This window comes from Bufo bufo, chromosome 3 (assembly GCF_905171765.1).
Source record: "Bufo bufo chromosome 3, aBufBuf1.1, whole genome shotgun sequence".
NCBI lineage: Eukaryota > Metazoa > Chordata > Amphibia > Anura > Bufonidae > Bufo > Bufo bufo.
In genome coordinates this window covers 246,880,973-246,907,602 of record NC_053391.1, presented here as the reverse complement: position 1 = coordinate 246,907,602, position 26,630 = coordinate 246,880,973, and the positions used below count along the sequence as shown (strand labels likewise).

The 26,630-nt window shown below is 44.3% G+C and overlaps 1 protein-coding gene across 1 annotated transcript in view; it reads right to left on the bottom strand.

Annotated features, from left to right (window-relative positions):
• Nucleotides 1-26,277, bottom strand: part of LOC120993343 (cytochrome b561 domain-containing protein 1) — a 32,371-nt gene extending 6,094 nt beyond the window's left edge. Inside the window, exons 1-3 of the mRNA XM_040421867.1 lie at nucleotides 26,201-26,277; nucleotides 14,341-14,506; nucleotides 715-752 (exon numbers count right to left, since the gene is read on the bottom strand). Of these exons, the coding sequence (XP_040277801.1) occupies nucleotides 715-752; nucleotides 14,341-14,503 (201 nt within the window). The 5' untranslated portion in view covers nucleotides 14,504-14,506; nucleotides 26,201-26,277. The remainder of the gene's footprint in view (nucleotides 1-714; nucleotides 753-14,340; nucleotides 14,507-26,200) is intronic.
• Between the last annotated feature and the right edge of the window lie 353 nt (nucleotides 26,278-26,630).

Here is a 26,630-nt window from a genome sequence, read left to right as displayed (position 1 = left end):
TCGGCAGTGCATACAGGCACATTACTGGGTCACATTATGAGTTGCTGTAATGAACTTTGCGTCTGTGATTTCAATTTTTACTCTGATTTTCCGGGTGATTTGGTACCCAGCCCTTTATTGATTGATGATTTTGGTTTACATTGATCTTGAAACATCACTTTGTTCTTAACAAACTACTAAATTTATATTAGATTTATCTGATTATATCAGATTTTCAACATAAAATTTTCATTCACTGAGATCTCACGTGTAATTTAAAGAACTCCCACAAAAATTTATATTCTCTGACCTGTTAGAAGGGTACATGATATTATCTGTAGTGAAGGTAATCTTTTTACCAGTGACCGTATTTGGGAGTTATCCCCTCCCTTCTGATCCTTAGCTGTGTCATGTGACCTGCACTCTGACTTTCCAACTGATACTGGGCAGGAAGTCCGTTACTTCTCTCTTCATGCCTATGAGACTGGCTTCCTGTCCACATATAAGATGGTGTGTTATTTGGAAAGTCAGAGTGCTGGTCACATAACACAGCTGAGGATCAGAAGGGAAGGGATAACTCACAAATAGTCACTGGTAAGAAAATTATTTTCACTACAGTTTACATCATGCACTTTCTAACAGGCCAGGAAATAGATTTTTTTGCGGGAGTGCTTCTTTACCCCTTAATGTCTGAGCAGTGTATTTACAGATTTTTAGCATTATTGATATACTTACAGCAGCAGCCATGAACACTGGATGCCACGAGAAGAGACCTGCACAGAGTAATAAAATAGTAAATGTTATTGGGCATACGTTTGCATCCTTCGTTTTTATGAAAATATATTTCAGTAGACTTAGGGTCCATTCACACGTCCGTTGTTTCTGGACATTGAGCTGTCCGATTTTTTTCAGGACCCATTGAAAATGAATGGGTCCAGATCTGGTCCAGATCTGTTCCGCAAAAAACGGAACAGATCAGGAAAGAAACAACGGACGTGTGAATGGACCCTAAGGGTTCATGCACAAGACGTATTTTACATCTGTGTTTGATCTGCATTTATTGCGGATTCCATACAGAACTATTCATTTCTATGGGTCTGCAAAAGAAAAAAAGGGCCAGCACACAGATGTCATCCGTCTGCTGAACGCATCCACATGTCCATTTTGCAAATAATAGAACATATCCTATTCTTGTTCACATTGTGAACAAGAATGGTCATTTCTAGGGAGTGAGAAAAATGTGAATTGCACACGGAAGGTATCTGCATTTTGCAGATCCGTGATTTGTGGACCGCAATACGGACATGGTTGTGTGCATGAGCCCTAATTATTACATTCCTGAAACCTTTGTCAGGCTGAGCTGGAAAATCATTCCAAATAGCCTCCATTCAGTTGCCTACATGGTCTTCTGTTAACCTGATGAGTGCAGTAGTCGTAAGGCCAGATCTCTCCAACATATACTGTATGTCAGGCCCAACAAAACAGTTCTCCTGTCACCTGGTGCTCTCATTTTGTGTTATTCTGCTTGTCCTTAGTTCTTAAGAACATTTTCATTAACCTCTTAAAGAGGCCCTGTCTATAATCTTATCAAACAAGGCATACTGCTTGGTAGGGTTAATCCTGCTGAATAAAACATTACCTGGAGAACAGAAATCGCCATTCCAGAGAAAACAGAGTTTTCTTCTGTATGTGAATTAGGGCTTCCGTACCCTAACCTCTTGGTGCACTTCAGCTCCTCCATTTTCCACTTCCCTTTGGCTGAAGGGTCCAGGCATCTTAGTCCTCTTGTCTCCTCTCTTGTAGGAAACCTGTGCTGTGTGCACGACTTTGGCGCATGTAGACATTTGATGGGGTGCTTTGATGACTGGTTACTCACACCTCTGATGGCGCTGATCTCCCAGATAAACAAGGAATCAAGCATGCAGAAATTCCAGAGTGCCTCCATACACATTAGATCATCAAATTGAAAATCATCAGTCTAAGGCCTCATGCACACGACCGTTGTGTGCATCCGTGGCCGTTGTGCCGTTTTTTTTCGCGGACCCATTGGGTCCGTGGAAAAATCGGAAAATGCACCGTTTTGCAGCCGAGACCGTGATCCGTGTATCCTGTCCGTCAAAAAAATATGACCTGTCCTATTTTTTTGACGGACAACGGTTCACGGACCCATTCAAGTCAATGGGTCCGTGAAAGAACACGGATGCACACAAGTATGGCATCCGTGTCCGTGATCCGTGGCCGTAGTTTACTTTTTATACAGACGGATCCGAAGATCCGTCTGCATAAAAGCTTTTTCATAGCTGAGTTTTCACTTCGTGAAAACTCAGAACCGACAGTATATTCTAACACAGAGGCGTCCCCATGGTGATGGGGACGCTTCAGGTTAGAATATACTAAAAGAACTGTGTACATGACTGCCCCCTGCTGCCTGGCAGGTGCTGCCAGGCAGCAGCCCCTCCCCCTGTAGTTAACACATTGGTGGCCAGTGCGGTCGGCCCGCCCCTCCCCTGTAGTTAACTCATTGGTGGCCAGTGGGCCCCCCTCCCTCCCCTGTAGTTAACTCGTTGGTGGCCAGTGCGGCCGGCCCCCCTCCCTCTCCTGTAGTTAACTCGTTGGTGGCCAGTGGGCCCTCTCCCCTCCCAATTAAAATCTCCCCCCCTATCATTGGTGGCAGCGGAGAGTACCGATCGGAGTCCCAGTTTAATCGCTGGGGCTCCGATCGGTAACCAGGACGCTAGGGAGGGGAGAGGGCCCACTGGCCACCAACGAGTTAACTACAGGGTAGGGAGGGGGCCCACTGGCCACCAACGAGTTAACTACAGGGGAGGGAGGGGGGCCCACTGGCCACCAACGAGTTAACTACAGGGGAGGGAGGGGGGCCCACTGACCACCAACGAGTTAACTACAGGGGAGGGAGGGGGGCCCACTGGCCACCAACGAGTTAACTACAGGGGAGGGAGGGGGGGGCCCACTGGCCACCAATGAGTTAACTACAGGGGAGGGGGGGGGGGGGGGCGGCCGCACTGGCCACCAATGTGTTAACTACAGGGGGCACCTGCCAGGCAGCAGGGGGCAGTCATGTACACAGTTCTTTTAGTATATTCTAACCTGAAGCGTCTCCATCACCATGGGAACGCCTCTGTGTTAGAATATACTGTCAGATTTGAGTTTCACGATGTAACTCAAATCCGACGGTATATTCTAACATAGAGGCGTTACCATCGTGATGGGGACGCTTCAAGTTAAAATATACCATCGGATTGGAGAAAACTCTGATCCTATGGTATATTAACTCCTGACTTTACATTGAAAGTCAATGGGGGACGGATCCGATTGAAATTGCACCATATTGTGTCAAACGTCCCCATTGACTTGCATTGTAATTCAGGACGGATCCGTTTGGCTCCGCACGGCCAGGCGGACACCAAAACGACTTTTTTTTCATGTCCGTGGATCCTCCAAAAATCAAGGAAGACCCACGGACGAAAAAACGGTCATGGATCACGGACCAACGGAACCCTTTTTTGCGGACCGCAAAAAAATACGGTCGTGTGCATGAGGCCTAATGTGTATGACCCTCTTTAGTGATGAGTGGAGTATCTAACCACAGTATTTCCTTTTCCCTAGTGTTTTTAGCTTTGTCTTTCTGTACCATTTGTGTGCGGCACAACGTAATGTGTGGTCTGTAGCCATAACGACGTTAACAAACTTGATCTCTGCTGCACCACTACTGCATTGTGTTTCCGGCTTCAGTCTCTCAGATAAAGTAGAAAACAAATCAATGTCGGCTTCATTTAGGGGAAGCAGAGGATGACTACATCCAGAGCTCATAGCAAATATCTCCCATCTGACTTCTTCCACCACTTCTAATAATGACAGGATTGATTTCTACAAGTTCTTGAGCTAACATTGCAGTCTTTCTGAGAAATATCTGGCTGTGTGCCACACATCCACTTTAATAAATATTGTGTTTAGCACCTTTAACCCCGGGCCAGTTTTCGCCCTTCTGCCCAGGCCATTTTTTGCAAATCTGACATGTGGTAAATTCTCTGCTTTTAAAACAGAAAGTGATACCTCATAAAATATTTATTACTTAACATTCCATGTGTCTACTTTATGTTGGCATCATTTTGTAAATGTCATTTTATTTTTTTAGGACGTTAGAAGGCTTTGAATTTTAGAAGCAATTCTTACAATTTTTAAGAAAATTTCCAAAGCCCACTTTTTAAGGACCAGTTCTGTTCTGAAGTTACTTTGTGGGGCTTAAATAGTGGAAACCCCCCATAAATGACCCCATTGTAGAAACTACACCCCTAAAGTTACTCAAAACTGATTTTAGAAACTTTGTTAACCCTTTAGTTGTTCCACAAGAATTAAAGAAAAATGGAGATGAAATTACTAAATTTGCCACTTTTTTGGCAGATTTTCCATTTCAATAAAAAAAATTCTTTAACACATCAAGGGTTAACAGTCAAACAAAACTCAATATTTATTACCCTGATTCTGCTGTTTACAGAAACACCCCACATGTGGTCGTAAACTGATGTAAGGGCACACGACAGGGCGCAGAAGAAATGGAGCGCCATATGGTTTTTGGAAGGCAGATTTTGCTGGACTGGTTTTTAGAAGCTATGTCCCATTTGAAGCCCCCCAGATGCACCTTACAGTAGAAACTCCCAAAAAGTGACCCCATTTTGGAAACTAGGGGATATGGTGCCAGTTTTATTGGTACTATTTTGGGGTACATATGATTTTTAATTGCTCTATATTATGTTTTTTGGAAGGCAAGGTAACCAAAAAACGGCTGTTTTGGCACCGTTTTTATTTTTTATAACATTCACCTGACAGGGTAGATCATGTGCTATATTTATAGAGCAGGTTGTTACAGACGCAATTATATCAAATATATCTACTTTACTTTGTTTGTTTCATTTTTACATAATAAAGCATTTTTGAAAAAAAAAAATGTTTTTGTGTCTGCATTTTCTGAACGAATGCCTTATATTTTTTATTTTTCTGCCGATTATCTTGTACAGAGGCTCGTTTTTTGCAGGAAGAATTGACGTTTTTATTGGTACCAAAAAAGGTGACCAAAAAATTGGTAATTTTGGCACAATTTTTATTTATTTATTTTTACAGCGTTCACCTGAGGGGTTAGGTCATGTGACATTTTTATAGAGCAGATTGTTAAGGATGTGGCAATACCTAATATGTATACTTTTTCTTATTTATTTATTTAAGTTTTACACAATAATAGCATTTTTGAAACAAAAAAAATGATGTTTTAGTGTCTCCATAGTCTGAGAGCCATAGCTTTTTTATTTTTTGACCGATTGATTGGTACTATTTTGTGGAATGTACGCCTTTTTGATCGCTTGGTGTTGCACTTTTGTGATGTAAGGTGACAAAAATGGCTTTTTTTTAACACAGTTTTTTTTTTTTTATGGTGTTTATCGGACGGGGTGGATCATGTGATATATTTATAGAACCGCACGGCGATACTTAATATGTGTGTTTTTTCTTCTTTTTTTTTTTATCACAAAATCTGGGGAAAGGGGTGTTTTTTTCTTTTTTTTCTTAAAAATTATTATTTTTTTTTACTTTTTTTTTTCTGTCCCACTCTGGGATTTTAACTTTTGGAGGTCTGATACCCTCTGAAATGCATTACAATATATCTGTATAGTAATGCATTGCCTGTTAGTGTATTACACTGAATAATACACTAACAGGTTGCCTAGGAGACCCATCCAGAGGCTGGATCTCCTGGGCACCCGTAGAAGGCAGGTCCCGATGCCGTGCAAAGCATTGGGCAGTCCCTGCACGGCATCAGGCTGCCTTGTCACACATCGGGTCCCATGCCACAACAGCGCAGAGACCCGATGCGCTCCTTCACCCGCCACAAACCACTTCTATGTCGCGGTCAGCGATGACCGCAGCATAGAAGGGGTTAATCCGCCTACATCGGCTTTTACAGCGATGCCGGCGGATACAGCAGAGGCCTGGCTATTAGTGACTGCCATGCCCCTGCAGTGATCGGGCACGCACCGCTCAGGTGCCCGCCTGATCACCATGACGTCCTATTACGTCAAGATGCGGGAAGTCACTAACTTCCATGACGTAATAGTACGTCATATGTCAGGAAGGGGTTAACGTCATTTTATGACCATCCAGTATAATTGAAAAGATGCAGTGTGTATGCGTGCCGTCTGAATGGTCCTCATCATAGCTAGCCTTCAGTCGCTACCAAGCAAGCCATCAGTCTGCTGTAAACACGCTTTCACACTCAATGGAGTTTGCAGGATCAGAATCTGCACAAATCAGCCGTTCCTCGCATGGGGGAACCTTATGAGAAAAGTGACAGGTCCTCCTGCTGCTCTATTCTGGGGAAACCTAGACTAGATTCTGGGGAAACCTAGCTGAGAATAACTGTATATAGCTGATCATCAAAAGCTGCCTGTGAAGCCTGGGCAAATGCCCTGCACACATTACACTGGATACTTTTATCTTTTTAAAGGAAATGTGTCACCAAAATTTTATCTGCCAGTTAAAGAGGACCTTTCACTACTCCGTTCGCCCGGTATAGGCTCCGGTGTCTGCGCTCCCTCTGCTGTACTGGAGTGATTTTTTGTATGAGGCGTGTCCCTTGCTGCAGCGCTGGCCAATCGCAGCGCACAGCTCATAGCCAGGCTATGAGCTGTGAGCTGCGATTGGCCAGCGCTGCAGCAAGGGACACGCCTCATACAAAAAATCACTCCAGTACAGCAGAGGGAGCGCAGACACCGGAGCCTATACCGGGCGAACGGAGCGGCGCCCAGACATACTAGTAAGTGCAGGGGGACCCCTGGGCGCCGCTCTGCCCACTGATCTAGTTAGTTTTTAGTTTGATGAGTAGTGAAAGGTCCTCTTTAAAACCAAATAGTAACACCTCTTTTTCTAATCTGATTTTATTTTCTGATTGTGGATTTGTTTATTCTATTTCCTGAACATGATTATGGGGGCAGTCATCTTGCCCGAGTTGTTCTTAAAGGGTTTCTGTCATGAAAAAAATCGTTATGTACAGTCGTGGCCAAAAGTTTTGAGAATGACACAAATATTAGTTTTCACAAAGTTTGCTGCTAAACTGCTTTTAGATCTTTGTTTCAGTTGTTTCTGTGATGTAGTGAAATATAATTACACACACTTCATACGTTTCAAAGGCTTTTATCGACAATTACATGACATTTATGCAAAGTGTCAGTATTTGCAGTGTTGGCCCTTCTTTTTCAGGACCTCTGTAATTCGACTGGGCATGCTCTCAATCAACTTCTGGGCCAATTCCTGACTGATAGCAACCCATTCTTTCATAATCACTTCTTGGAGTTTGTCAGAATTAGTGGGTTTTTGTTTGTCCACCCGCCTCTTGAGGATTGACCACAAGTTCTCAATGGGATTAAGATCTGGGGAGTTTCCAGGCCATGGACCCAAAATGTCAACGTTTTGGTCCCCGAGCCACTTAGTTATCACTTTTGCCTTATGGCACGGTGCTCCATCATGCTGGAAAATGCATTGTTCTTCACCAAACTGTTGTTGGATTGTTGGAAGAAGTTGCTGTTGGAGGGTGTTTTGGTACCAATCTTTATTCATGGCTGTGTTTTTGGGCAAAATTGTGAGTGAGCCCACTCCCTTGGATGAGAAGCAACCCCACACATGAATGGTCTCAGGATGCTTTACTGTTGGCATGACACAGGACTGATGGTAGCGCTCACCTTTTCTTCTCCGGACAAGCCTTTTTCCAGATGCCCCAAACAATCGGAAAGAGGCTTCATTGGAGAATATGACTTTGCCCCAGTCCTCAGCAGTCCATTCACCATACTTTCTGCAGAAGATCAATCTGTCCCTGATGGGTTTTTTTGGAGAGAAGTGGCTTCTTTGCTGCCCTTCTTGACACCAGGCCATCTTCCAAAAGTCTTCGCCTCACTGTGCGTGCAGATGCGCTCACACCTGCCTGCTGCCATTCCTGAGCAAGCTCTGCACTGGTGGCACTCCGATCCCGCAGCTGAATCCTCTTTAGGAGACGATCCTGGCGCTTGCTGGACTTTCTTGGACGCCGTGAAGCCTTCTAAACAAGAATTGAACCTCTTTCCTTGAAGTTCTTGATGATCCTATAAATTGGTGATTGAGGTGCAATCTTAGTAGCCACAATATCCTTGCCTGTGAAGCCATTTTTATGCAACGCAATGATGGCTGCACGCGTTTCTTTGCAGGTCACCATGGTTAACAATGGAAGAACAATGATTTCAAGCATCACCCTCCTTTTAACATGTCAAGTCTGCCATTTTAACCCAATAAGCCTGACATAATGATCTCCAGCCTTGTGCTCGTCAACATTCTCACCTGAGTTAACAAGACGATTACTGAAATGATCTCAGCAGGTCCTTTAATGACAGCAATGAAATGCAGTGGAAAGTTTTTTTTGGGATTAAGTTAATTTTCATGGCAAAGAAGGACTATGCAATTCATCTGATCACTCTTCATAACATTCTGGAGTATATGCAAATTGCTATTATACAAACTTAAGCAGCAACTTTTCCAATTTCCAATATTTATGTAATTCTCAAAACTTTTGGCCACGACTGTAGATGACTGACATTAGCGAAGTGCTAATGTCAGCAGTACATAACAGTGCGATTTATAACTCCCTGCCTGCCGCCGTTCTCTTAAAATAAAGACTTTTATAATATGCTAAAGAGCCTCTACGTGCTAGTGGGGCTTTGCTGCAGCACCTAGAGGCTCCGTCTTCTCACCCTTTGGCACGCCCATGTACAGTTGATTGACGTCCAAGTTCTCTTTAGTGTCCCGTTTAGTATTCAGCGCAGGCGCAGTGAGTGAAGGACGCGCTCCTGCTGTCGGCTTCCTTCAGCGCAGGTGCAGTGAGGAAGCTGGCAGCAGGAGCGTGGGATTTACGGGACACTGAGGAGAACTCGGACGTCAATCAACTGTACATGGGCGTGCCAAACGGTGAGAAGACGGAGCCTCTAGGTGCTGCAGCAATGCCCCACTAGCACCTAGAGGCTCTTTAGTATATTATAAAAGTCTTTAATTTAAGAGAACGGCGGCAGTCAGGAAGTTATAAATCATACTGTTATGTACTACTCAGTCAGCTACATAATGATTTTTCTCATGACAGAAACCCTTTAACAGCATTTACAAAGCATTAAGAACATTGCTTTAAGGCAGTCCCATGGTCCATAGACACGATGGACAGGAGTGGATCTCATTGACTTCTTTCGAAGAGTTATTTGGGCATGTTCTGTGACCTGTGCAGGGGTCATTGTAGAAGGAAAGAATACATAAGCTCTGGCAATCACCTATTGTGAATGCAGGATTCTGTCTTATCTATACAGAGGCGATATCTCCTTGTTGTTACAGGCAGGTTTAGAATGAGTTAACTGCAGTAAAGTGATCTGTACAAACCAAGAAGGGGCGCCAATTATTAGACATAGTGGCCAGTGCGAAAACGGCAGGATTTTTGGTATTAGTTTAAATATAAAAAGTGACATGGAAAATTAAAAATAAAATGACCAAAATTATTATTTAAAAATGTGTTAAACATAAAAAAGTGATTTAACCTAGGGTTGGGCGATATACCGGTATCACGATATACTGCGGTATTAAAAAAACGGTGATATGGCGATATCGCTGTTTCCTAATTACCGCGGTATTTCGTGACGCCATAGAAGCGGTCATGTGCGCTGACCGCTTCTAAATCTGCTGCCGCGGCCGCCCGCCCCAGCATGAACCGATACTGGACATTTGCAGAGTACTTGTACTCGTGCAAATGTTCCCGATACCACTGCCGATACCTGCTGGCCGCTTGCGGCAGCGCTCTTAGCAGTTCAGCGTGGGGGAAGGAATTCTGTGACTCGCATTCCCGGCACCCGACCTCTGAGAGGACGCTGTGATCCGCACAATTAACCCCGCAGTGAGCAGCATGTTACTCACGTGCGCCGTGGCCGCTCCTTCTTCTCATAGGTCTGTGCGGCGCATTGCTAATGCTATAAGCATTAGCAATGCGCCGCACAGACAGAAGAAGGAGCGACCGGCGGCCACGGCGTACGTGAGTATAATGCTGCTCACTAACATACCATAGCAATCAGGACTTTAGTAGCGTGACTCCTGGCTGCCATGGTAACTGATTGGAGCCCCAGCATTACACTGCTGGGACTCCGATCTGAACTGCCCACTGCCACCAATGATGGGAGGGGAGGGGCACCCTGTGGCCAATGCCACCAATGATTAATACTAGGGAGGGAGGGGGGGAGGGCACTGCCCACTGTCACTAATGATGTGGGGGAGGAGGGGGACCCTGTGGCCACTGCCACCAATGATTAATACTAGGGGGTGGGGTGGGGGGTTGAGTTACCAGAGGGGGCTGATAAGAGGGAGAGGCTGATCAGAGGCTGGGGGGCACATGAGAGGCTGATCAGAGGCTGGGGGGCTGATCAGAGGCTGGGGGGATGAATTAACCCTGTAATGTTTTTGTTGTTAAAAGAAGTCAATTGACTAGTTACAGATACCCGAAATGGTGAAAAATTACATATAAAAGTATAACAATTAACGTTTCCTTGTGGCTGCCCCCATACAGTATAACGTCTCCTTGTGGCTGTTCCCATACAGTGTAACGTCTCCTTGTGGCCGCCCCATACAGTATAACGTCTCCTTGTGGTCGCCCCATACAGTATAATGTCTCCTTGTGGCTGCCCCATACAGTATAACGTCTCCTTGTGGCTGCCCCATACAGTATAACGTCTCCTTGTGGTCGCCCCATACAGTATAACGTCTCCTTGTGGTCGCCCCATACAGTATAACGTCTCCTTGTGGTCGCCCCATACAGTATAACGTCTCCTTGTGGCCGCCCCATACAGTATAACGTCTCCTTGTGGCTGCCCCCATACAGTATAATATCTCCTTGTGGCTGCACCCATACAGTGTAACGTCTCCTTGTGGCTGCCCCCATACAGTATAATGTCTCCTTGTGGCCCCAAGTGTTTTTTTTTCTTCTAAATGGGCATTTATCGCGATATATATTGTTATCGCGATAAAAATATCGTTATCGTGGGAAAATTTTTGATATCGTCCAACCCTAATTTAACTCTTTCAGGCCCGGGCCATTTTTCATTTTCGCTTTTCACTCCCCGCCTTCCCATAGTCCTAAACTTTTTTATTTTTCCGTTCACATAGCCTTATGAGGGCTTATTTTTTGAGGGACAAGTTTTACTTTCTAATGGCGCCATTTACGGTTGCATACCATGTAGTAAGAAGTGGAAAACAAATTCCAAATGGGGTAGAATTGGGAAAAAACACAATTCTGATAAAGGTTTTTATTTAATTTTTTATTACACTGTACACTATGCGGTAAAATTGACCTGTTATCTACACTTGTATAATTTTTCTTGCATTTTAATACTGAGTATTTTTTTTAAACCTTTGAGGGGAAAAAAAATACATTTTATAACCATATTCTGACCCCTATAACTTTTTTGTAGTTATGTGTAAGGGGCTGTCTGAGGGCTCATTTTTTGCGGGACAATCTGTTCTTTTCAGTAATACCAATTTGAAGTGTGTGTGACTTTGTCATCACTGTTTATAAAAAAAATGATTGGTTAGTTGAAGTGACAAAAAATGGCAAATTGGCTGTTTTTATTTTTTTCCCGTTACGCCATTTGCCGTCAGCCCTTTAATATTGTTATATTTTAATAGTATGGGCATGTTTTTTTTTTGTTTTTTTTAAGGAAAAGTATTTTTATTTTAAGGAAAGGAGGGTCATTTGAACTGTTATGTTTTTTTATTTTTATTTTAGATTTGTAAAAACTTTTTTTACTTTTTTAAGTCACCTTGGGTGACAATAACTGGCAATCATTAGATTGACCATTGTGTTCATTGATGTCTATATAGACATCATTGAACACTTCATTTGCACTATACCAATACAATGCTGCCACAGACTGGCCTGTATTGGTACAGTCCTGAAATAAGCTCCGAAGCCTGCTTGAGGCTTCGGGTGATTTAATAGATATAACAGATTCCCTGATCTCAGTCAGGGGAACTCTGTGACCGGAGTGGAAGTGCGCAACTTCCGCTTCTGGACTGCGAAAATGCTGAGGTCACATTTGACCACGGCATCTGAAGGGGAAAATGTATGCGATCAGCCTTATGGCTGATCACATACATGTGTCGCGGGTCCCTGCTATTTAATATAGCAGAAACCCGGCGGCTATGGCACCCGCGCCATGTTTAAAGACCGGCCCGATGACGTACATGTACGTCATTGGGCGTGAAAGGGTTAAACAGCAGATCATTTTCAAATGACACATTCCTTTTAACTTTTGACTTCCTAAGTTATTTAAAGGCTATGTACACCTTCAGGGGCATTCTTTTTGCATTTTACTCATTTTGGGCTTAAAATCACTTTTACAAATGGTCTTTATTAAAAATATTCAGGCGTTCTGTCATAAAGAATTAACTGTCTAGCTGTGTGACTGGTACTTTCACTTTGTGCAGTTCATCTAATAAACCTTATCTCTAAGTTATTAAAAGGTCATGAACACTTATTGAAGCCACATTCTTATCAGTAAGATAAGGAATGAGCTATAATAAATGTTTAGGATGTCCGGGATCAGAAATAAGGAGCCGTGCTGAGCAACCCCACAGGAAACTACAAAAAGTACAGAGCCTGCTACTAGACAATCTCAAGGCTGTACAGAGAATGGGGCTCCACATTTTTTAATAATAACGACCAATGCCTTCAAAGGTGTCCATACCCTTTAAATTCTTATTAAAATCTGTTCATTTTCTAAATTCTCCACAAAAATGATTAAGAGATCTTTAAATTCATTATTCCCTCAATTATTGCAAGGTGTCCAGACCCTAAGGAGGCAAACAGGCCTAATCTTTGATACTCCCTCCGCAACACTTCACAATTGGGATGAGATGTTGGTGTGCAACACATTTTACTGGAGAATGTAAGGGCAGAAGACGGTGACCTCATGCTGAAGAGAAGTTGAGTGATGCAACAAGACAATGACCCAAAGTACACAAGTACAAACTATAGAATGGCAAAAAAAACTAAGAAAATTTATGTTTCGCAAAGGCCAAGTTTCAGTTCTGATCTTAAATGGGTTGTCTCACTTCAGTAAGTTGCATTTATCATGTAGAGAAAGTTAATACAAGGCACTTACTAATATATTGTGATTACCCATATTGCTTCCTTTGCTGGCTGGATTCATTTTTCCATCACATTATACACTGCTCTTTTCCATGGTTACAGACCACCCTGCAATCCATCAGTGGTGGTCGTGCTTGCACACTATAGGAAAAAGCGTTAGCCTCTCTGCTGGCCAGGACCAAGGGAGCGCACATAGGCTAGTGCTTTTTCCTATATTGTGCAAGCACGACCACTACTGATGGATTGCAGGGTGGTCTGTAACCATGGAAAAGAGCAGTGTATAATGTGATAGAAAAATGAATTCAGCCAGCAAAGGAAGCAATATGGACAATAACAATACATTATAAAGTGCCTTGTATTAACTTTCTCTACATGATAAATGCCACTTACTGAAGTGAGACAACCCCTTTAAAGGGGTTGTGTCACTTCTGCAAATGGCAATTATCATGTAGACAAAGTTAATACAAGGCACTTACTAATGTATTGTGATTGTCCATATTGCCTCCTTTGATGGCTTGATAAATCTTTCCATCACATTATACACTTGTGATGAACATTATACATGCTTGTTTCCAGTGATTACGGCCACTGCTGCAGCGCAGAAACAAGGTGCTGCTGATTTTGCATGCCTATGTGCGCTCCCACGAGGCCACCAGAGAGACAAGTGCTGTTTCCTATAATGTGCAAGCACGCCCACTGCTGCTGGATTGCAGGGTGGTCATAACCATGGAAACGAGAAGTGTATAATGCGATTGAAAAAAGAATCCAGCCAGCAAAGGAGGCAATATGGTCAATCACAATACATTAGTAAGTGCCTTGTATTAACTTTCTCTACATGATAAACGTGAGATGCACCTGATTTGTTCAGCAGCAGAAGCCTCTTAACAAATCAGGGGCATCGCTGTCCTGCCGTGTGCCAGAAACTGAAGTCTATGCCAGCTACAGGCTGGCGTAGACTGGAGAACCCCTTTAAGTATCAAGACAGGAATTGGTACATCAGTAGACAGACGGACTGATAGAGAATTCTTTTACAAGGCACAGCTACTTATTTGTAACAGACTATGAGTATAAGACATGCTTAGTACTATAAAATATATAACAGTATATAAAAAGTGTCAGGTTAGTAATACGTTTAACCAATTAAAAATAGTACTCACTAGTTCCAGGCCGTGCAAGAATGACTAAGAAGATGGTGAAACCAAGTGCAATAATGTGCGCCACAAAGCCGCTGAATCTCCGCAGACATTTGTAAAGCCAATAATCTGGAACTCTTGGAGAGTCTGTCCCGGGTGGGACATACAGGGCAGACGCTTTAGGCATTCCCTATGAAGTATTTAGACATTCTTTTAATATACTGTATTATTTTCAACAAAGGAACTTTTATGCAATTTACACATTATACCGAGAAAAAGTCCAACTTGTATCTGCATTTATAACCAGTTCTCCCTCATCTCAGTTCCAGAAGAGGCAGAAATTAGCTGCTATAATGTCTCCAATACACAGCACACACAGAGAACAGATCTTGCTCCCTTATCTCTTTGTGGCATTCTCTCAGAAGAAGCAGCAGTATACTGTAGATGACATTATACAGCAGTTCTGAGCAGTGTAGCTGTGAATCCATCACTGACATTTTCTGTGTGTCTCTGTCCCCATCCTGCAGCTCACTCCTCCCCTCTCCATAGACATCTACGAGCAGCGTGTAGCCTAAAACCTGTGAGCTCGTAGTCCATTTTGTATCTAAAGTAGAATTTTAGCAGTGAATTGAGAGTTAATGAGCAGTGCAGGAAGCAGGTGCGTGAGGAGAAGTGGCTGAAACGTGTAGAACAATGGCATTTTTCTCCAATAAGATATATTACAAGTTTTCATATATTTGCTTGTATTTATGAAAATTTGTTAAAACAACAGTGCCATTAGACCGTCCTAAAGCTTGCAAGCCTCATGCAAAAAAACAAACCAAGAGTAAAAACCCTGTATATGGTATTTTTATGGTGTTGCTGCAAATAAAGGTCTTAAAAGGTGTTTTCCAGAAATTCAGGATTGATGGCTTATCCTCCGGGCAGGTCATCAATATCTGATCAGTGGGGGTCCGACTCCCGGTATCCCCGCCATTTAGCTGTTTGAAGAGGTCAAAGCACTCTGGTGAATTGGACTCCTTTCATATGAATTGGACTGAGCTGCAAATAGACCATGCAACCAATGAATGCAACGTCACTGGCCTCTTCAAACAGCTGATTGCTAGAGGGGAAGGTGCAAGGTGTGGAACCTCCAGTGATTACATATTGATGACCTATCCTGGAGGATAGGCCATCAGTATCGAACTCCCGGGAAAACCCCTTTAATATGGACAATTGTCCACTGGGGATTATACTTAAAGGGGTTATCCAACCTCCTATAATGACCCCCCAATGCCCGGGCACATCATATAGATTATACTTACCCTGATCCCCGGCACCCGCGTCGCTCCTGCTCCCCGCGCGGCCACCAAAGCATCTCCCCATCACGCGGATCAAAACATAATCGGGTCTGCCAATAGCAGCCAGCGACGGGGACGATTCTCCTGAGCATCGCAGGTGACGCTAAGGAGACGCAGCGGCGGCCGTGCAGGAACGATGGGGAGCAGGGTAGTATAATTTATCGAGGTGCCCAGGCATGGGGGGGGGGGGGGTCATTATAGGGTTTGGATAACCCCGTTAACTTTCTAATTTAACAGGAAATTCCACAAAAACATGCTGCAATTTTAATTCTGAAGATATCATGTCTGTCCCTTTACTACTGAATATGCTGCTTTATCTTCAGCTGAGATGCTTTATATGTGCGAGGAGAGGTTTTGTACTTCTGGATAAGTACACACCTGCCGAGTTCCCAGCAGTGCATAGAAAAGTATTCAAGAAGAGATTTGGACAATAAACGCTTTCTGCATCTTTCCGTACAGCTTTGTATTCACAAATAACTCGGGTGTATTGCCAAATGACTTAATTGCAGTAGATAGTTTAAATAAATTGTGCCGCCTCATCAAACACATAAAATTCAGATTTTCAAGTATTTTTATTTGTTTTTGCTAGCACCACTGTTGTAATTAACTGCTTGCCGCCCGCTCTCAACATACAGTATATACTGTAGGGTGGCCAGTTCCTTAAAGGGGTTCTCCAGAATTAAGAAAATAAAAATACTTAAATATTACTTTATTATAAATATATTCCCAAATACCTTACATTAGCTATAATGGCTTGTTTTGTCTAGGGAGCAATCATTAGGAGAAATAACATGGCCGTCTTCCTATTAGTTCACACAAATCCTGTCCTAATCACACAGGAGGAAAGACGACACGATGGCAACACGATGGCAATTTGATACAGAAAAATACATGGGGCACATTACCAGGCAATGTCCATCAGAAACTGACACTCTTCAGGTGATCCTAGTTAGGAATTTAGTTATTACACGCCTCTTCCTCCTATATATACCCCTCTTTTTATTCACCTAATCACCTCCTGACGAAGCCTGGTGAGGCGAAACACGTGTCGAGGCGTCAGTACGTGGGGCGACATTCCAGTCTCTGTGCATCATGATTCCGGGTATGTTTTAGACTTATTATGGTCATGTCCATACCTAGGGATGGCTATATAAAGATATGTATTGCATAGAGGCTGCGGATTAGGACTGATATTACATCTAGTTTAATACACCTATCTAGGTGGCATTTCTTATTTAATTGCGCAATTTTTCAAGGCACACCTGCGTATTATCCATGTATAATCTTGGCAGCCTTTTACATTGTTGGTCTGGTGCACTGCCCATTAATAATATAGTAGGCTTTCATTGAGACATTTCCTCATAGGACAGTGTATCTTTAGAACCATATTAATGTTACAATAATGATTCTGATAGACATTGTCTGGTAATGTGCCACATGTATTTTTCTGTATCAACTTGCCATTGTGTCGTCTTTCTGTCTAATGTTTGATCTATATTATGAATTTAGATTAATAAAGATTTCTATATATTTTATGATATTAGTCCCATTGATCCGTTTTTGTGAAGCAATCTATGATCTATGGGTGTTGTTTGAGGATTATGAGGTTGTTGTAGGTGTTTGTCTAATTACACAGGAGGACAAGTTACTTCACAACACTGAGCTTAATGGAGTTTTCCAAGATATTAATATTGATGACCTATCCTCTGGTTGAAGGGAAGACGGCGGTCCGTGTGTGCACAGCCTTCCCTTGTTTGTTTACCTGCTTGCGGCCGATAGTGCAGTGGTGAGCAGGTGTAACTACAAGCCGTACCATTCACTTAAAGGGGTTTCCTATCTCAGACAATGGGGGCATATCGCTAGGATATGCCCCCATTGTCTGATAGGTGCGGGTCCCGCACCTATATCAAGAACCGAGCCCCGAAAGTGAAGGAGGGTGCACTGCGCATGCGCAGACGCCCTCCATTCATTTCTATGGGGTCACCGAAAATAGCCGAGCCCGTAGGCCTTATAGAAATGAATGGGAGCATGGGCCGCACATGCGCGGTACGCTCCTATTCACTTCTATGGGAGAGGTGGGGATTAGCACTTGATGGTGAACAGACCCCGGGAAATCTGGGGTCCTCCAGCCACAGCGCTCCCCGCTCCGTTCTCGATATGGTAGGTGCGGTCCCAGTGGTGGGACCCGCAACTATTAGGCAATGAGGGCATATGCTAGCAATATGTCCCCATTGTCTATGATGGGAATACCCCTTTAATGCACGGGGCGCGGCCTTCCCTTCAACCAGCTGATTGCCTAGGGTGCCGGGAGTTGGACCCCTGTTGATCTGATATTGACGATGTATCCTGAGGATAGGTCATCAATATTAAAATCCCAGAAAAAATCTCTTTAAGGCCTCTTTCCGACGAGCATCCCAGATTTGCTCTGGAGGCGTCCTGGATGCATTGCGGGAAGCCCGCGCGAGTGCGCACACAATTTCAGTCAGTTTTGACTGCGATTGCATTGCTTTGTTCAGTTTTTATTGCGCAGGTGCAATGCATTTTGCACGCGCGTGATAAAAAACTGAATGTGGTACCCAGACCCGAACTTCTGAAGTTCGGGTTTGGTGTTGTGTAGATATTATTATTTTCCCTTATAAAAAGGTTATATTCTTAATACAGAATGCTTAGTAAAATGTTGCTTGAGGGGTTAAAAAAATTAACTCACCTCATCCACTTGATCGCGCAGCCGGCATTGTCTTCTCTCAGGACCTGGAAAAGGACCTTCTATCTTCATTCAGTAGGACCTGGGCTGACATCCCCGCGCTCACCACGGAGGCAAACTGATGCATTCTGAGCGGATCCTTTTCCATTCAGAATGCATTAGGGCAAAAGCAAAACTGATCCATTCTGTACCGCTTGCGAGAGCCCTAGACAGATCTCACAAACGGAAAGCCAAAACGCAAGTGTGAAAGTAGCCTAAGAGCTCCCTCATCCTCCTCTCTGCTCTGTTTGTCAGGGATTATGATCCTGAATACAGCTGATAAGATCTTCAGCTGAATCTCTGTGGGAATGGAGTTTATGAGGAGACATGAAGTACAGAGAGGAGGTGGGGGGGTGGATAATGAGCAGCAGCACTTGTAGGTAGTCTCCTTTACCACAGTCTGTCCTGTCTGTCCTCTCTGTACTTCATGTCTCCTCATGACCTCCATTCCCACAGAGATTCAGCTCAAGAGGAGGATGAGGGAGCTCCGTACCTCAGTGTTGTGAAGTAACTTGTCCTGCTGTGTGATTAGGACACGTATTGTGTGTATTAATAGGATGGCAGCCATTTTATTTCCCCTGATGATTGCTCCCTAGACGAAACAAGCCATTTTAACTAATGAAAGGTATTTAGGAATATATTTAGAATCAATTAATATTTAAAACCCATGCATAATGTATATCTAGCACAGGATTGAGGCCTCTGCCTAGGCAGCCAGGCAGCCGAATGTCAGGTTTCCTACTTTCATAGACGTCCGTGAACCCTGGAAAGAAGACAGAAACAGTTTTACCGCTTTTGTTTTCTCTGCTGATACCCGGCACCCGGACCGATCAGCTGGTTGAAGAGAAGGCGCGCGCCGTGCCAGCACAGCCTTCCCTTCATTGTTTACCTGCTCGCCGTCACAACAGCAGCGGTGAGCCGGTGTAATTACAAGACTTCAATTGGACGGCTTCTTCCTATACACTTGAATAGGAATGAGCCGTCCCACTCAGGGCCTATTCTAGCTCCTCTGCTGCCTGAGGCAAAAATTTAAATAGTGCCCCCCTCCCATTAAAAAATAGTATGAAAGCCAAGTAGTCACTGAACTCCGAGACTGTTCAGATCTGTGTCCTATGTAACACTACAGGTAAGGCTACATGCACACGACCGTATGTTTTGCGGTCCGCAAAAAAAAACTGACGACATCCGTATGAGATCCGTTTTTTTTTTTGCGGATCCATTGTTACAACGCCTAAAACAAACAAGAATAGGACATGTTATATTTTTTTGGCGGGGCTACGGAACAGGCATAGGGATGCGGATAGCACATTTTTTACGGACCCATTGAAATGAATGGGTCCACATCCTATCCGCAAACAAAATGGAACGGACACGGAAACAAACAACGTTCGTATGCACGTAGCCTAAGGCCTCATGCACACGACAGTTGTTTTTCTCGGCCTCCGTTCCGGTTTTTTTGCGGATAGGATGGGGACCCATACATTTCAATGGGTCAGCAAAAAAATGCTGATAGTTCATCCGTTTGTATTCCGCGTCAGAAAAAAAAATAGTGCATGTCCTACTTTTTTCACATTTGCGGACAAGGATAGGCATTTAGTACAAGGGATCTGTGGAAAAAAACCATCCTCCAAAAAAAACGCATACTTTTTTTTGACGGACACACAATTTGCGGACGCGAAAAACAACTGCCGTGTGCATGAGGCCTAACACAGTGATAAATCTCTGAGTACAGATACTATAGTAGATGTTACTTGCAGATAACTGTGTAACAGAACAGATAACACAGTGATGGCAATCTGTGTACAGAAAATGTAGTAGTGTTACCTACAGTTCTATGTAAAACCACAGATAACACTAGTGCTAATAATGTGGTAGTGTTACCTGCAGTCCTATGTAAAACCACAGATAACACTAGTGTGATCATGTGGTAGTGTTACCTACGTCCTTAGTGTGCCTCCCTGTGCCTCTCCCACGGGACTTAGTGCTGGTGGCGCTGCCTCCTCTTTCTTCTTCTTCTTCCCCCACACAGAACGTCCTGGTGCAGCTGCGTCAAGACATAGGAACACTGTGGGCATGGTGATGGTGACACACACACACACACACACACAGGGACAGACACATCTGTGCCCCCTTCATAGTAATAATGCCTATTGTGCCCCCTTCATAGTAGTAATGCCCACTGTGCCCCTTCACAGTAGTAAAGCCTGAAGGAGGAGAGGAACGCAGAGAGTGAGTGACAGGACCGCAGCTCCCATCGCTCCAAGTGGGAGGGGGGGGCGCACAGCTTCAAGGGATCACTGGTGGCATCCACCAGCAGTGTTTAACTGCTGTGTGGATGCCGCCCCCTCAAAAACACTAAAATCTGCCGCCTGAGGCAAGATTCTCATCTTGCCTCATGGCAGAAACGGCCCTGGTCCCACTAAAGTGAATGGGAGGGCTTCTTGTAATTACACCTGCTCACTGCTGTGGTTGCGACAGCAAGCAGGTAAACAATGAAGGGAAGGATATCCTGGCAAGGCGCACGCCTTCTCTTCAACCAGCTGATCGGCGGGGGTGTCAGGTGTTGGACCCCCACCGATCCAATATTGATGACCCATCTTGACGATAGGTCATTAATAAAGATAACTTGAAAAACTCATTTAGGACAGGAGACAGACAAAATAAAAAAAATATAAAAAATAATATTAAAAATACATATAAAAAGCCCTACTCCAATCACTCTTGTTATGCTTACACTGGCCAATCATTCTAAGAGCACATTCAGATGATTGTATCTATTCTGCGGTCCTCCCTCAAATTTGCGGATCCACAAAACATGGATACCAGCCGTGTGCATACCGCACTTTGCGGAGCGGAACGGCCAGCCCTGTGATACAAATGCCTATTCTTGTCCGCAAACTGGCTGACCTGTTACATGTGCACTTGGCAGCTGAAGGCGTCTGTGTTGGTCCCATGTTCATATGTGCAGCATTGCTGAGAAAAAGTACAATTTAATATATGCAAATGAGCCTCTAGGACAGCGAGGGCGTTACCGTTACACCTAGAGGCTCCGCTCTCTCTGTAACTGCCATTCCATTCCTCTGAATAGGGATGTTTTGGCAAGCACATGGATTTCTGCAAGCATCACTGAAAGGAGCTGATTTTCAGGTCCACAACATGTTTGAAGGATTACTCACGTTTATTCTGAGTGGATTTTTGTGAAGAAAATAATGGCTCAGTGCCCGTATTGCAGACCGCAAACGTAAAAAATCTGCAAGTTGTATATGACATTTGGTAAATCCCATTCACTTTGCAGGTACCGTATTAAGGCTCATGCCCACGAGCGTAATGGCTCAGTGCCTGTGCTGCGGCACCAGCCGTGTGCACTCCGTTTGCGAATGCGGACCCATTGACCTGAATTGCAAATTGCGGTCCACAGTGCATGGCACGGGACACACACACTCGTGTGCCTGAGACCTAAGACTCATTGGGAGAGATTTTCATTTTCCAAAAGAGCTCTGAAAGATGGAATCTGATTGGTTGCTATGGGCAACTAAGCCAGTTTTCCTTTACCCCAGTATTAAAATCTCCCCCATTGAGCCAATAAAGGTCTTATGACCGGAACGTTCATTTGTAATGAGTATTTCTGGCAATTACGCACCTACTTTTGTCCGGACTTTTTGTGACTATATGCACCAGTAAAAGCTCTTTAATAATATAAATTTACGAGTGCCGTGGTACTATCTATATGAGGTGTGGTCTGATTAGTCTTGCCACAAGAGGGTGTAAAAGTGCTTCAAAAGGCTCTCAGAAGCTACTTTTGGGTAGTGTACCTCTTGGTGGGAGATTGCTGACTACTGGACATGCCTCTGTGACACACTCAGACAACACGCAGCATTATAAGTCGCTAGAAAGACGTGTGGTCCTGCACAACAACCAGTGTCCACTCATCTGAAATTAGCCTAAAGGGCTTTTCACACGACCTTATCCATTTTGCGGAACAGAAAGAAGGTTTGTACACAAACATAGAAAAGGGTTCTTTACGGTAAGAGCAGTGAGACTATGGAACTCTCTGCCTGAGGAGGTGGTGATGGTGAGTACAATAAAGGAATTCAAGAGGGGCCTGGATGTATTTCTGGAGTGTAATAATATTACCGGCTATAGCTACTAGAGAGGGGTCGTTGATCCAGGGAGTTATTCTGATTGCCTGATTGGAGTCGGGAAGGAATTTTTTATTCCCCTAAAGTGAGGAAAATTGGCTTCTACCTCACAGGGTTTTTTTGCCTTCCTCTGGATCAACTTGTAGGATGACAGGCCGAACTGGATGGACAAATGTCTTTTTTCGGCCTTATGTACTATGTTACTATGTTACTAGAACATCCTCCTCCATATGCCTATACTTGTCCGCAAATACTGGAAAGTATAGGACATGCTCTATCTTTTTTGCAGGGCCACGGAATGGACAGCATGCGGTGTGCTGTCCGCATCTTTTGTAGCCCCATTGAAATGAATGTGTCTGCATCCAATCCACAAAATTACAGAGCGGATGCGGACAGAAGTATACGGTTGTGAGAATGGGCCCTTAGGCTGTACCTGTAAGACAAATAGGCATACAGTCATGGCGGGTCTAGGGGCCGCCACTGGCTGTCATGGCAACGCATGAACACCACTGGGGTTGCGTTTGTGGGGAAGCAATGGGGACGGAGGGAGCCTCCTCCAACTGGAAAGACGCTGCAGTCACTATTCACCCCAGCATCTAGGAGGTTAAACGGCTGGGACTGGAGTTATCTATGATTCCCATCTTCAGTCAGGCTCCAATAAGTGTTGGTACGGCTTGATATCAGCCCCATCTGTAGGGGCGGGGCTAATACCAATTTCACAATTTTGATAAAATCAGAATTGATAGTTACCAAAATGGAGAGTGATCAAAATGGAGATTAATTAAATAAATTTGATTAATTCTCCACTTCTACTTTTACAATTGAAACACTTGTATGCCCTGCCGACAACTAAGTGTATAGAAATCCTTAGCTGTGAACACATAGCAATATCTTTTAGCAATGCATTTTACTCATTTTGAGATAAAATAATTTTTTCCGGTGGTCTCTATTAAAAATGTTCAACCGTTTCTGTTTTACAGCCTTCACAGTTTATCTGCAGACTATCTTGCTTTCTGTTTTACAGAGAATCCGTCAGGCAGCTGCTCTGACGCTTGGATGTGTAGCTCTTATCTCTGAACTCCTGACAGCTCATAAACACTCATTTAGGCTAAACTCATATCAAGCTGATAGGAATGTGGCTTAGGCTACTTTCACACTGGCGTTTTGGCTTTCCATTTGCGAGATCCGTCAGGGCTCTCACAAGCGGTCCAAAACGGATCAGTTTTGCCCTAATGCATTCTGAATGGAAAAAGATCCGCTCAGAATGCATCAGTTTGCCTCCGTTCCGTCTCCATTACGCTCTGGAGGCAGATACCAAAACACTGCCTGCAGCATTTTGGTGTCCACCTGATAAAGTGGAGCCAAACTGATCCGTCCTGGCACACAATGTAATGGGGACAGATACGTTTTCTCTGACACAATCTGGCACAATAGAACACGGATCCGTCTCCCATCGACTTTTAAAGCGAACCTGTCACCGGTATTTTGTGTATAGAGCTGAGGACATAGGTTGCTAAATGGCCGCTAGCACATCCGCAATATCCAGTCCCCATAGCTCTGTGTGCTTTTACTCTGTAAAAAAACAGATTTGATACATATGCAAATTAACCTGAGATGAATCCTTTCCCTGACTCCTCTCACGTACAGGACTCATCTCAGGTTAATTTGCATATGTATCAAATCTGTTTTTTTACACAATAAAAGCACAGCGGATGTGCTAGCGGCCATCTAGCAACCCATGTCCTCAGCTCTATACACAAAATCTTGATGACAGGTTCCCTTTAAAGGAGTTCATGACGGATCCGTCTTGGCTATGTTACAGATAATACAAACGGATCCGTTCATGATGGATGCAGATGGTTGTATTATTGTAACGGATCAGTTTTTGCAGATCCGCCCAAAACGCGAGTGAGAAAGTAGCCTTAAATGAGTGGTTTGTATTGAAGTGCCCCAGAAGGTGTTCAGGTGAACACATGATTTTTTAGACCTGACACCTCCTTCTATTGCTCCATGGTTCCGATCTGATGCTTAGGTTCCCATTATATGATGTTTGGGCAGCAGATAGGGGCTGGCATGGGCACTCTGACCAGTCTGCCGCCACTCTGCCCCACACACACTGAAAGCTGCAATGCACTCTTCTATTACAGCCACTTCTATCAGATGCACTAGCCTTCACTCCCCACACTCATCAATAAGCCTAGAGTGTCCATGGAACTGTCATGGGTTCACTAGTTGTTCTCCTTCCTTGGACTACTTTTGGTAGGTACTAATCTCTGCATGCCAGGGTCACCTAACATGACCTGTCATTTTAGAGACGTCTGACATCTAGCCATGGCAATCTGGTCTCTGTCCAAGTTGCCCAGATCCTTACACTTGCCTATTTTTCCTGGTTCAATCAACTTCAGGAACTGAGAGGGAGATTTAGAAAAACTAGTATAAAGGAAAACTGGCTTAGGCTACTTTCACACTGGCGTTTTGGCTTTCCGTTTGGGAGATCCGTTCAGGGCTCTCACAAGCGGTCCAACACGGATCAGTTTTGCCCTAATGCATTCTGAATGGATAAGGATCCGCTCAGAATGCATCAGTTTGCCTCCGTTCCGTCTCCATTCCGCTCTAGAGACGGACACCAAAAAGCTGCCTGCAGATCCGTCCTGGCACACAATGTAAGTCAATGGGGACGGGATCGGTTTTCTTTGGCACAATAGAGAACGGATCCGCCCCCCATTGACTTGCAATGGTGTTTAAGGCGGATCTGTCATGGCTATAGAAGACATAATGCAACCGGATCCATTCATGACGGATGCATGTGGTTGTATTATTGTAACGGAAGCGTTTCTGCAGATCCATGACAGATCCGCAAAAAAACGCTAGTGTGAAAGTAGCCTTAGTCGTCCATAACAACCAATCAGATTGATCCTTTTACTGTCCAAAGGAGCTCTGGAAAATGAAAGGCGGAATCTGATTGGTTTCTATGGGCTACTAAGGCAGTTCTACTTTACTTCAGGTTCCACTGTCGCAAGACAATCAATGTTATATCACGGGTCGGTGGTTTCAATGTTATGGCAGATGTTTGGCACCACCGACATAATGGGAACCTTCGTAGGCGCACTAATCCCCACTGAACATTTTTACCTATTTTCAAATATTACTATTTGACAATCGATGCCATCCATGTTGGGAGTCAAGAGGTATTCCGCTTGTGTGAAGTCATCCCTTGTCCACAGGATAGGGGATAACTATTAGATCTGTGGGGGTCCTGGAAATGAATGGAGCGACATGTCGGGCATGCGTGCTGCTGCTCTATTCATTTCTATCAGTAATCTCCAGAACTCCCATAGATACGGTGCCAGGGTGCATGCCCCACAGGCTGCTTGGTTCATTTCAGAGGGCTCCAATGGGTACAGGATCTCCATTCTCCTGATCAGTGGGGGTCTTACTGCTGGGGCAGGGGATAACTGCACTCAGCATCAGCTGGAGAGCTAAAGTTACAGACCAATAATGTACACGACTAGTTTATCATGGTCTCCTCATCCATAGAGTATTCCAGACAGGGGGCAGAGTGCAGCACAAGTGGTGCCACCATACACAGAGCACCCGGTCACCTGCTCCAGACATCTACATGTCACCATTCACCGCCACACATACGTCACACACTTATATACCGTGTATAATCCCGGGTCCGCGCCGTCAGATGTCAACACTTCCGTCCACAACTTCCTCGATGCTACATTTCCTGCTTCTCGTGTACCAGACAACAAGTTCGCGAAGCCGGAATTTTCTGCTACCTTCGGTCGTCTTCTTCGCGCATGCGCAGTGGTGTGAACGCGCCGAAGGTAGCATAAAATTCTGGCCCACTGCGCATGCGCGAAAAAGACAGCCGCCTGCGTCAAGCCCTCTTTTTCCGCGCATGCGAAGTGGGCCGGAATCTTCCGCTACCCTCGGCTCGCTAAAAAAGACGGCTCGGCGCAAGAGCAGTAGGAGCCGAAGGTAGCATAAAATTCCGGCACACTGCGCATGCGCGAAGCTGGAATTTTCTGCTACCTTCGATCGTCTTCTTCGCACATGCGCAGTGGGCTGGAATTTTCTGCTACC